The sequence below is a fragment of the Prunus avium genome, chromosome 8 (assembly GCF_965620075.1).
Source record: "Prunus avium chromosome 8, drPruAviu1.hap1.1, whole genome shotgun sequence".
Classification (NCBI taxonomy): Eukaryota; Viridiplantae; Streptophyta; class Magnoliopsida; order Rosales; family Rosaceae; genus Prunus; species Prunus avium.
The window spans coordinates 8,103,009-8,114,639 of NC_142291.1; the positions used below are offsets into that span (position 1 = coordinate 8,103,009).

The following is an 11,631-nucleotide window of genomic DNA, read 5'->3' on the forward strand; positions in this document are numbered from 1 at the left end:
CTTTTGGTATCTCCAATGGTAGAAATGTGCAAAGCTGTCTGATTGTTGCTCACGGAAGCAATAGGAACTTCATTATTATTTGAGTGAAATATTGTTTTGGGGTCAGTCTTGACCAATAACAAATCCTCAACTTGATATGGCCTTGTATTTTAGGTTTGCTAACAATGATCAATATCTGTTAGAAGCTTCTCGCAACTATCATAAGCTCTAAGCTGCTAACGGTGGTGCGGCTGGCATATCTAATTTGTTGTGGCAGTGGTGTGGTGGCAGCCCCTTGTATGCAAGTTTGAATCCTCCTCACTGTATATTATATTAATTTAAAGTAATTTAGACTATCGTTTGTTTAAAAAAAAAAAAAAAGCCTCTTAAAGTCTAGGCTTATTAGAGTAATGGGTGATTAATATAGGCAATTTACTACTTTTATTTATGAAAATCATGCATGGTTTCTTATATAATTACTTATATACCTATAAAATGAAAAATAAGAAAAAAAATTCAAAAAGTTTATGCCTTAAGGTGTGAAGGTTTACGCCTCGCCAAACCTGCATAAATGCCTCATTTTTTGAAGCTTTGAAATGAACTTTTTTTTTTGTAAAGCTTTGAAATGAACTTTGATGTAACAACCAATGAGACCAAATAAGAGAGAAGGGTTGTGCTAATTGAAAATTTAACTAAAAATTTTCACAAAACAAAACTGTCATTAATTCAGTAAAGTTGTGATCAAATGTGATTTCAGGTTTTTTTTTTTTGACACAAAAATGTGTTTTAGAATAAATAAATAGGAATGGACCTCTATTTTCTTAAAGGAATAAAATAAAATAAAATAAATATCCTTTAATTGTTCGTTTTAATGATCCAAGAGAGAGCACAAATTAACGCCGTCAGTTGAGCGGAAGTAGCCGTTATAAAAATTGAAAAAATCCCAACGGTCGCCTTTTCAAAATATAACCCCACCACAACCTTCACAACATTTTCTCCAGGTCCAGCAATTACAATAATTTGGTCAAATCCTCTTTCTCTCAAATAAAATCATCTTCTCTACTCAGAATCCAAATTCTTGAACAAAAACTGAGCATCATTTCTCTTTCTCTGCTAAGACAGCCAGTGACCATGGCCAATGAGAATGAGAAGAAGAAACTCAATGACGAAGAAGACGACGAGCCCAAAATCCCAGTCTTCACAGTCCTTAAAAACGGAGCGATTCTCAAGAACATCTTCATCGTCAACAAACCCCCACCCCCACCCACCAATAAACCAATCTCCTCCGTCCATCAACAAACCCAAGAAGAAATCTTGATCGTCGGTCGCCACCCCGATTGTAACATCGTCTTGACTCACCCCAGCATCAGCAGATTCCACCTCCAAATCCTCTCTAACCCTTCTTCCCAGCAGCTCTCTCTCACCGATTTATCATCAGGTAGCTTCTTATTTCTCATTTCATGTTTCTTTCAGTGAATTTTTCTTTAATTTAAAGAACCCCCAAATTTGTGTGCTTCTTGCTCTTCTTGGACTTATTGGGTTAATTGGGGTTTTTGGTTGCAGTGCATGGCACTTGGGTTTCGGAGAAGAGGCTTGAGCCAGGGGTCAGGGTGGAGCTGAGGGAAGGGGACATACTGAGGGTTGGTAGTTCCAGCAGGGTCTACAGCCTTCACTGGATATCTTTGAGTCGAGCCTATGATTTCGAAACGCCTTTTGTTCCGTTGACAAATAACGATGAAGATGAAAATGCAGAAGGAGTAGTCCAGGTAATCTGTTGTGCATTTTGTTTAATTTAGACATGAATTTGTTGAATGCCCAAAAGATGTTTGTTGAATTGTTCTTGATTCTGTTCTTTGTTTGCTCTGGTTTGTATTTCCTTATGCGAATTGAGTAGAATTAAATTATGCATTTTGGTACTTTTGGACATGAAGTTGTGGAACGCCCAATAGATGTTTCTTAATTTTTTCGGTTCTCTCTGTTCTGCATCTCTTTATTCAAATTGAATTGAATTGGGTCAGAAATCTTCTCCATTTGAAAATGAACTTTATAAGAATTTTCTTTTGCTTTGCTTTTTGGTTATGTACAGGGTGAGAATTCTCTGTCAGTTGAAAACAAAGAAATTGAATCTCCGGATTCAAATTCTGTGGGTATAGAATCTTTGTTGTCTGATGAAAATTTTGGACTAAGTGGGAAGAAGGAGATCCCATCAGCACCTCCAATGCCTGAAAATGCCATTTACTCAATTTTTGATCAAATTGAAGAAGGTGGTGATGGAGTGAATGAATTCTCAAGCTTCTGGGCATTTGGAACTGAATCGGTGAACCTATTTTTGAATATGGAAGAATCTAGTTCTCATCCAAAGGAAAACCTAGAGAGTTCCTCTTTTATTGAAACGGAAAGGGAAACTTATCCTACTGCTCAAGTGCCTGAGGAAACTGAGAACCAAAGCCCATTGAGAAAAGACCATGGACAGATTGATTTTTCATGTCCGTCTGGACCTCTAGTGATGGAGAACCTATCCTTCCCGATCGGTGAAGTCCTTGGAGAGAACAAAGATGAACAAGTTGAAGAAGAAAGCCAGGAACCAATTTTGAACTTGCTGGTTAACCTGAATTCTGAACATTTACAAGAAAAGGAAGAGGAAGCTTATCCTGCTGCTCAAGTACCTGAGAAAATTGACAGCCAAAGTCGATTGAGAAAAAATGGTGGACCTCCTCTAGTCATGGAGAACCTATCCCTGCCGATAGGCGAAGTCCTTGGAGAGGACAAAAATGAACAAGTTGAAGAAGAAATCCTGGAACCAATTTCAAACTTGCTGGATAACCTGAATTTTGAACATTTAGAAGAAAAGGAAGAGGAAGCTTATCCTGCTGCTCAAGTACCTGAGAAAATTGACAGCCAAAGTCCATTGAGAAAAGATGATGGACCTCTAGTAATGGAGAACTTATACTTACCGATCGGCGAAGTCCTAGGAGAGGACAAAGATGAACAAATTGAAGAAGAAAGCCTGGAACCAATTTCGAATTTGCTGGATAACCTGAATTTTGAACATTTAGAAGAAAAGGAAGAGGAAACTTATCCTGCTGCTCAAGTATCTGAGAAAATTGACAGCCAAAGTCCATTGAGAAAAAATGATGGACAGACTGATGTATCGTGTCTTTCGTCTCCTCTTGTGATGGAGAATTTATCCTTGCCATTTGGGGAAGTCTTTGCCGAGAGCAAAGGTCAACAAGTTGAAGAAGAAAGCTTGACCTTGGAACCAGAATCAAACTTGCTGGTTAACCTGAATTTTGAACATTCTGATGAAGTAGAATGTCCAGTGGATGATAGAATTGGAGAAACTGAAAACAAAAATGTGTCACCAGAAGAGCCTGAAAAGAGGGATGCTACAATCCTATATTCTGAACCTCGTATGAAAGAATCTATAAACTCATATCAGCTAGATGGGATTCTGTCAGAGTTAATAGATGACAGAGAGAGCCAGACCCCACAATCTCTCTTTACTGCAGTAGGACAGCCTGAATCAGACCTCTGTGAAAGCCCTCCACTGAGATCAGAGAATAAATCAGACATGAGGGGAAGCATTTGGGCAAGAAGAGGTAAACGTGCTAGTGTTGTTCAGCTTCAAACAGATAAGAGTAGAGGGAAAAAAGTGGAGGCAAGATATGGTGATGACATTGAACTGGAGGAGGAAATCTTTACACCAGACAAGGAAAATTTGACCCCAAATACTCTTCGACTGAGGTCCTTGAAAAAGAATGGTGAGATAGAATTTAAGCATTCCAAGTCAAGTAGATCATCCTCGTCGAAACTAAGTTTAATTTCCAGTATCCGTCAACAAGATCTGATTGTATCCCCAGAAAAAGAAAACCAGAAATTGAAGGAACTCCGAGAAAGAAAATCAGTAGGAACTACTTCTGGAAAGCAAGCTAGGGTGGAAAAAAAGTTGACGGAAACAAAAGAAAGAAGAGAAAGGATGCCATTTCAATCACTACTTAAAAATTCTGGAGGCAAGAACATATCAGAAACCTCGGTCCCAAACACAGCCACAAGAGGCAGTGCATCTTCCAGTTGTACTAGAACCACAGGAAAGGTCGCCAATCCACTCCTTGTAAGTTGGCAACCCTTGTTACATTTGTTCATGAATTAATTTCCATGGGTCTAAGTAGCTTATCAAGTACAAACATCTAACTCAAAGCTTTTTTTCAGAATAAATCTGTTGGAGAAGGAAAGAGGAGGGCCTGGACTATGGTTGCAGACACTACTACTCTTCTTGACAAGGAATCGAGGAAGTCATTGCAGCTTCTACAAGGTCTTAAGGGGACTCGGTTAATAATTCCAAGAATGGGTAACAAAATTTGAATTACGTACATCCTTTGCGTTGCCTGATCATATTGTTCATTCATTACAGTTGATCCTAATAATTGTGAATGTTTCTATTGTAAACAGTCATACGGGAACTGGATTGCTTGAAGCAACGTGGCAGCCTTTTCAGAAGGAAAACAGAGGCTTGTCTGGTGCTGGAATGGATTGAAGATTGCATGGTAAAAACAAATTGGTGGATCCATGTCCAGAGCTCATTGGAAGATGGAAGACTGATAGCTCCAACCCCTCCCGTTTCTCCACAGTCTCTATCTAGTGATAAGAGCTTTGGCTTTCCTTCTGGGGCAACAAGCTCATTGCCTTTTTCAAGATGGAGTTTGATGGACCTTGCATCACCAACAGCAGAAGACCATATCCTTGATTGTGCTCTTTTGCATAGAAAGATGAAGAATGATGGACAACTTGTCCTTCTAAGTAATGATGTCACCTTGAAGATCAAAGCCATGGCAGAGGTACCACTACAATTACTATAACCAGTCACTCCTTCCACCCTTGTCACATTAATACAGGCTTTAAAAACGATTGTGGCTTTGTTTCAGGGTTTGCTTTGTGAGACAGCTGAAGAATTCCGGGAGAGTCTGGTGAATCCAATATCTGAGAGGTTTATGTGGCCTGATAGCTCTCCCCGTGGGCGCACTTGGTCATACGTACCCGATGCAGTTTTGAGAGAAAGGTACAGCAGCTGCCCTCTGAAGAAGTCATCAACTGGAGAAGGTGCAAAGGGTTTGAAGCTCATTTTGCTCCATAATTCTCATTATGGACAGATCCGTTAGATAAACTAAAAATAATTTAGCCTGCATTGTGTAATAGTTTTCTGTTGAGCAAAATGATGACTAAGTTGGATTTCCTTTTGGTTTAATTTTGGCTCTATCAATCACTTCAAAATTCTTCACAATTCTGTGTTATACATCTAAGTTCTGTTATCATCGAAGTATTGCAACATTCAATAACATTGGTTTCAAATAAAACAATGCGTAAATGAATGAGCTCTGGTTATTATACTTTATTGCACGTTTGCTTGGCTGGAATGCTAAAATAGAAAATAGAATTGTACCCCCTATCCTGATTATTCTGGAATCGAGTGGTTTCCAATGTTACCCTTTTTTTCTTTACGATTTATAAATTTTAAAACTCAATAATATTTGAAAATTACTGTTGAAAATGAAACATACGATGAAACTATTGCCCTGATATTACATGTCAAACCAATTCTTCTGCATAATTTCTAATGTATAATAGTAGACTAGATATATTCAAAACATAATTTCATGTTTTGCTGATATTTTTTTGTTTGAGCCTGAATTAATAGTGGCTAATTTCGTGGCTTTTGCAGAGACCAAAAATATAATTGGGTTGCCAATGAGGTCTAGCTCAATAGAAAATGGCATTGTGTAGACTAGTAAACTCAGGTTCGAACCCCCACGGCACACCTTGGTAGTGTGTGAGAGAAACCGTCAGCAGAACCAGCAGTGCAGCTCATTATAGGTTCTAGATAGCACCTTGATAACATGGACTCTTTATTAAATTGTAAGGCAGTTTTTTCCTCAAATCTTACAAACTCAAAATTTAGGTCAACAACTTTATTAAATTGTTTAAGAATGTTTAACCCCTATTTTTGTGGTTAATTTTTCTTGAGCCTGTTTTTGTTGGTACCTTTGTGATTTAATTATTCAAACATTTTAACCTAAAAAATTGAAATTCTATTTGCATGATTATTTAACAAATGAATGGATTTTTGTGAAGTTTGGGATGAATTTTTGGGTTAAGATATGATTTTGATAAATGAAAAATATTATTTTGACCGTTGGATTTAAGGGAAGGGCTAGATGGTATTGTTATATCCATCCCCGAACTCGGCTCAAACTTATACTCGAGTTGCATTTTGGTCCCTCAACTAAATTATTCGTTTAAATGGTTTGCCAACACTTTATTAATCGGCACATTGGTCATATCGTTACATTCTGTCAATGTTGCCGTCAAATATAGGAGTAAAGCAGTCCAATTAAACAAAATACTAAATAAATTAACTATAATAAAAAACCTCTCCCCCTCTCCCACCTCCTAACCCCCAGCCTAATAACCATCTCCCCACAACCCACCATTTCTTCCCCTCCCTCCATGTTTCCTCTCTCCCTCTATTTATCTCTTCAAACATTTATTGAGAGAGAGAGAGGCTCTAGGTTTTTATGTTACTTTTTGTTATTGTTTTATTGTTTTATAGTTTTTAATTAATTTAAAAAATAAGAAAATTTTGTATTAATAACTGTATTTTTTATTGTTAGTTGTCAAAAGTCTTATTTACCCCCACAATATAGCATGTGCTGCTCACATGACTAAATTTAATAGAAAATGTAATGGTAGGACCAATTCGTCGAATAATAAAGAGTATGTAGACCATTTGAATGAATAATTTAGTTGGGGACCTTTTGAACCAAAATGCAACTCGGGTATAAGTTTGAGGACCATTTAAGTTAAAAACCCATGATTGTAATATGATATAATATTTATTTAGTTTTGTCAAATTGATTCGAGATGATTTTGAGTCAATGAGTTGAATTTTATAATTCAATTGACTGTAACTTAGTTAAATGAAAATTTAAGGTGAAAGCCTCATGACAGGGACGGGACAGGTATTCCCCGAAATATCTTATAGGGCATCACATGATAGAGAGAGAAAGAGACTTCCCCGCATGGACGCCATTGTTTTCGTGAGAAGGAAAGACTAGTTTAGGGTTTGGAGGTCGAAGACCTCTGGTCAATGTAGGATAGGCCATGCTACACGCGATGACTTGGTGATCGGCGCCAGTGACGGAGCAGGCTGCTTCTTCGTGGTTTTTTTGTTTTTTTGCAATTTTATCTTCCTGTTCTTGACTACTGGTCCAAGTAGGAAAAAACCAGTGAAAGTCATCTTGGGCATTCACCCCTCAACAAATCATACTCAAAGATTAGGCCTTGGATGATGGGAGATGAAGCTGGAATTAGTTCCACCGAGCCAAAATAGGCTGAGATAGGCCATGGGTGGTTAGAGAGAATTTCGCCGGTGATGCAGCCTGCCATGATGATTTGAGTGTTTCGGATGAAACCGATGATGGAAAGGAAACAGATTTCCCTTGACAAAGATTCGAGAGCATCACATTAAGTATATCTTGAATCTCTCAATGAAAGCACCAAACATGTTTGAGCAAAATTCCGCACGGGGAATATTTGCGGAATTTTGCTGGTTGATTGCTCGACTTCAATCTTCCTTCTCTCTCTTACTCGAGCCCTGCAAAATAAATAGGAGTAAATAGACCACACCATGGGGGGTGTTGGCCAATGGCCCTCCGATGCTAAGTTAGTTCGATTGGATCTTGATAAAGATACGATAATAGCTAAAGTGGATGGAGTTTTCTCTTACGGGGAGAGTTGGGTGGTCGGAGCCGTGTGTGGTGTCACTTAGTCGTGTGGGAGATAGGGGAGAGAGAGTGGTGGCAAGAAAAGGGTATTTCAGGTAAGAAAGGGTTACCTTGAATGTCTTGTGTAGCCATGTATTTATAGGCTCCTTGTCTTCAAGGGTTTGAAGAATAATCCTTTTTTGGTTAGGATTATTCTTACCCATACATAGGAGCTTGGAATTAATCAAGGAAATTTGATGGAAATCTCATCCTTGATTTAGGGAGATATTCTCATCTTAAATCAAAGATAATTGCCCTAATTAAATAAGATTTAATTACGGTGATTGTTGACCTAAGGAATATTCCTTTTCTACGCATCGCCCATCTATTGGTTGCCGAATTATGTGTTCCCACAATTGCTATGATGATGTCCTGCCCAAAATTCACAGCTTAAATTAGTAGACCGAATAGCATTAACATTTAAAGTACCAAGTTGTTTAGAAAGAGTAGAAATTTGCTCAGTTAACCCAGATATGGCGTCAATCTCATGAATCCCAGCTTTCTTTGGTGTTGATCTCTCACTAGACCATTGTAGTTATTAGACGCCATCTCTTCAAGCAAGTTATGAGCCTCAGTTTCTGTTTTTCCCATTAAAGCTCCTCCAGCTGCAGCATCAATCATTGTTTTGCTTGTACTATTCAAATCATTGTAGAATGATTGAACTTGCATGCAAGTAGGTAGCGCATGATGTGGGCACTTCCTTAGCATATCTATGTATCTGTCTCATGCTTCATAAAAAGGCTCCATGTCATTTTGAGCAAAGGACATGATGTCATTCCTAAGTTTCATAGTCTTTGTAGGAGGAAAAAATTTAGCCAAAAATTTCTTAGTTGAGTCGTCCCATGTAGTAATCAAATTAGGTGGTTGAGAAGTCAACCATGCCTTTACTTTATCCTTTAATGAGAAAGAAAAAAAGCCTTAAGCGAACAACATCGTTGATAGCTCCATTGCACTTAAATGTATCATATATCTCCAAGAAGGTAGATATATGGCTGGTAGGATCTTCTTGAGGTAAACCACAAAAGATGGATGATTGATGAATCATTGAACTTATGGCTGGTATGATTTCAAAATTATTGGCATTAATGGTCGGACGACGAATGCTCGATGGTGATGCTACCACAGATGGGACAACATAGTCCCTCAATGGTTTCAGTTCCTCAACCATAGGTGATGACTTTTCCAATATTTCATCCTTCCTCTTCACCTGGTTGAATCTGTTAAGCTTGTGAAGCGTTCATTCGATATCTGGATCTAGTAGTATAAGCTCAAGACTCTGCAAAGGTCTCCCAAAACTCATGCACAAGGCGAAGTACCTGAAAACCAAAAAAATTAAATTAAATTAAAAAATAAAATAAAATTCAAGTTAAAATCCGAATCAATCTATATTTATATTAATAAAAATTAAAACACTCCCTGCCAATGACGCTAAAATTTGTTGAGTAATTTTGCAAGCGTACAAATCACACAAGTTGTTTAGAATTAAGTAAAGTATCGTTCCCATGAAGAGTGATTTAATTTACTAAGTACTGATTGTGATCAACCACAGACTTTATTTGAACAATCGACGATGAGATTTGATTGATTATGTAATAACCTCAAATTTGAGATTTTGTTGTTATTACTCTTCCAAAAAATCATATAAGGTTAATTAAAATGTGTGGGTATTTTATGAAGTTGGTTTGATGTGGAAATAATGGATTTAAGAGTTTTTAAACTCAATTTGGACTAAAATGCCCTTACGTTTAATTTAATGATTTTTTAATGGACGTATAAGGAATTGAAGTGAGAAAATTATGATTCTTGAATGGAAAAATAAAATAAAAATAAAAATGTTACTGTGTTGTACTGTTCACACGTGGGTTACTTTTCTCCTTTTCTTCTGCTCCGCGCGTCTTCATCTTCTTCATCTTTCATTTCTGCAACGAAGAACAAACAAAGAAAAAGGAAGTTTCTGTTAAAAAATTTGGAAATTCATATCTTTCGTTCTTGAGCTCAGTGTTTGTGCCTGATAAATCACGGCCATAAGCTGGCCGAAGGAGCCCCTTCTCTCGGCCCTGGCACTTGTTCGTAAAAACTGAAACGCAGCGTTTCGCCAGGGTACTTCGCCTTCCTAAAGACAAAAGAAGAAATGCTAAGGCATGATCATCTCGGTCTCAAGCGCAGGCCGAGGCCGAGGCCAAGCAAAATCGCGGCCAGAAATATTAAAGTCAGATCATCAAGTGATAGCAGGGACCCATGCTTCATTTAATGAAGTAGTTCCTGTTTAATGCAGCAAACCCACTGGCCACAAATAAGCATTTAATGCATGAGGGAAGGTGGGAAGTGATTGAAGTCAGGATTTGGTGATGAGGATCAGAGTGATTAGACGTGGACATTCTCACAAGAATTCTGATAGCCTGAGATATTGGTTCACTAGCTATCCATGCCATAAATGCGTCTCCACGGCAAGAAGCTCAGAACTCACGATCAAGAGCGGCGGCCGAGATTCACCGGGATTTCTGAGGTCACACCACCATACTTCACGATCCCAAATGTCGATTGGACTGCCCACTTGCTCCAATCAGGCTCCACCATGCAGATTTTTAGCCTCGATTACTCCTCCAGAGACTCTTCCTATAAATACAAGACTCGAGCTACATTCAAAACGTTCAACACCAAAACAAAGCCTCCCACGGAGCAACTTATTTTTTCTTGTAATGCATTTTCAATATCTTTACTTGCTTTCCTAGGAGTAGTGTTAGATTGTAAGGAAAATCCATTCATCAATATATCATACGACCCTTGATTTTCAAGGCGCCGGAGCACCATCATTATTGTTCGTTCACTCACCCCATATATCACACGACCGTCGCTCCCTGAGCAGCGCGCCGGAGCACCGCCCAAAACCCACCACCAACACCATCACTCAACGGCCTTGTAGTTCAGGCCGTGAACCTAACAGCCGAGACCAGTTCCTCTCTCGGCTACAATCGTTTGATTAGGAAGACGAGTTCAAACAGGCGCACCACTTATCCATCCAACACTCATCAACACATCGACCCAGGGTAGACCGTGCCAGCACGCCCGCGCACAACCGCACCGCACCCAAAAGCAGGAAACCGCGTGTTAACGCATATCCCCTCGGCCCGGAACTCCAGGCCGTGAGATTTGCGCGGCAGACACTCAGATTGTTGAACCGTTTTCGCCAACGTGATCGTGAGAACGAGCTCTACAATCTAAGGTAAATTTCGACGCCTCTCTTGCAAATTTCGAAATTGCTCAAATAGTGAATTTTTGAAGGTTTAAGTTGCAATTTCATATTTTGAGGTTAGGTTAATGTCCTTGACGTCCTGAGCACGGTGGTGTGCTCAAAATTGCGAGATTTTGTCGTTGGACCGACTATCAGAGCCTTGCAAATTTAAGAGATAGTATATCCCGATATGAAGTTATTGCCCTTTGAAGTTAAGGCGAGCGATCGCCGTTTTATAGTGCGTGATCGTGCGATCAAGAATGATCCGATCCGATCGTTAAATTGAGCCCAAATTGATGCGGGGTAATGTCGGGACTATTTAGAGTCTGTTGGTGCAATCAGATTGGAAATCTAAGGTCGTGGGCCCGAGGCAGATTTTTGGAGTGTTGGTTGGACGTGTCGACAAGACCCAAATAGAGACTTTTTGAACAATAGGTGTCATTGGTCCTTATTTGACATCGAACGTCACAAATTTGGAGTTGTTTAGATTATTTGGACCTAGTCTAAAGTGCATTTTCATTATTCGGACGCGGAATCCTTGATTTGCGCGAAATCATCTGCTTTCCAACCAAGAAATCAAAAAATATTATCGGTCAAAAAAAA

General features: G+C 38.9%; 1 protein-coding gene and 1 non-coding gene across 2 annotated transcripts; both read left to right on the forward strand.

Annotated features, from left to right (window-relative positions):
- The first annotated feature begins 977 nt into the window (after positions 1-977).
- On the forward strand, positions 978-5,341 carry LOC110771828 (forkhead-associated (FHA) domain-containing protein). Its single transcript, XM_021976178.2, has 6 exons — positions 978-1,417; positions 1,543-1,745; positions 2,066-4,090; positions 4,189-4,327; positions 4,429-4,814; positions 4,902-5,341. Exons 1-6 carry the CDS (start codon positions 1,111-1,113, stop codon positions 5,133-5,135), a joined length of 3,294 nt encoding a protein of 1,097 aa, XP_021831870.2. The 5' UTR covers positions 978-1,110; the 3' UTR covers positions 5,136-5,341.
- A 3,134-nt stretch (positions 5,342-8,475) lies between these two features.
- LOC148291268 (small nucleolar RNA R71) lies at positions 8,476-8,582 on the forward strand. Its single transcript, XR_015827243.1, has one exon. It is a non-coding gene; the product is annotated as a small nucleolar RNA R71 (small nucleolar RNA).
- The last annotated feature ends 3,049 nt before the right edge of the window (positions 8,583-11,631 follow it).

Bases quoted from the DNA above. Each gene is read 5' to 3' on its own strand.
- LOC110771828 (XM_021976178.2), top strand. From the start codon at position 1,111: ATGGCCAATGAGAATGAGAAGAAGAAACTCAATGACGAAGAAGACGAC. The intron at 1,418-1,542 runs GTAGCTTCTTAT...TTTTGGTTGCAG, and splicing joins TCTCACCGATTTATCATCAG to TGCATGGCACTTGGGTTTCG. The intron at 4,815-4,901 runs GTACCACTACAA...GCTTTGTTTCAG, and splicing joins AGATCAAAGCCATGGCAGAG to GGTTTGCTTTGTGAGACAGC.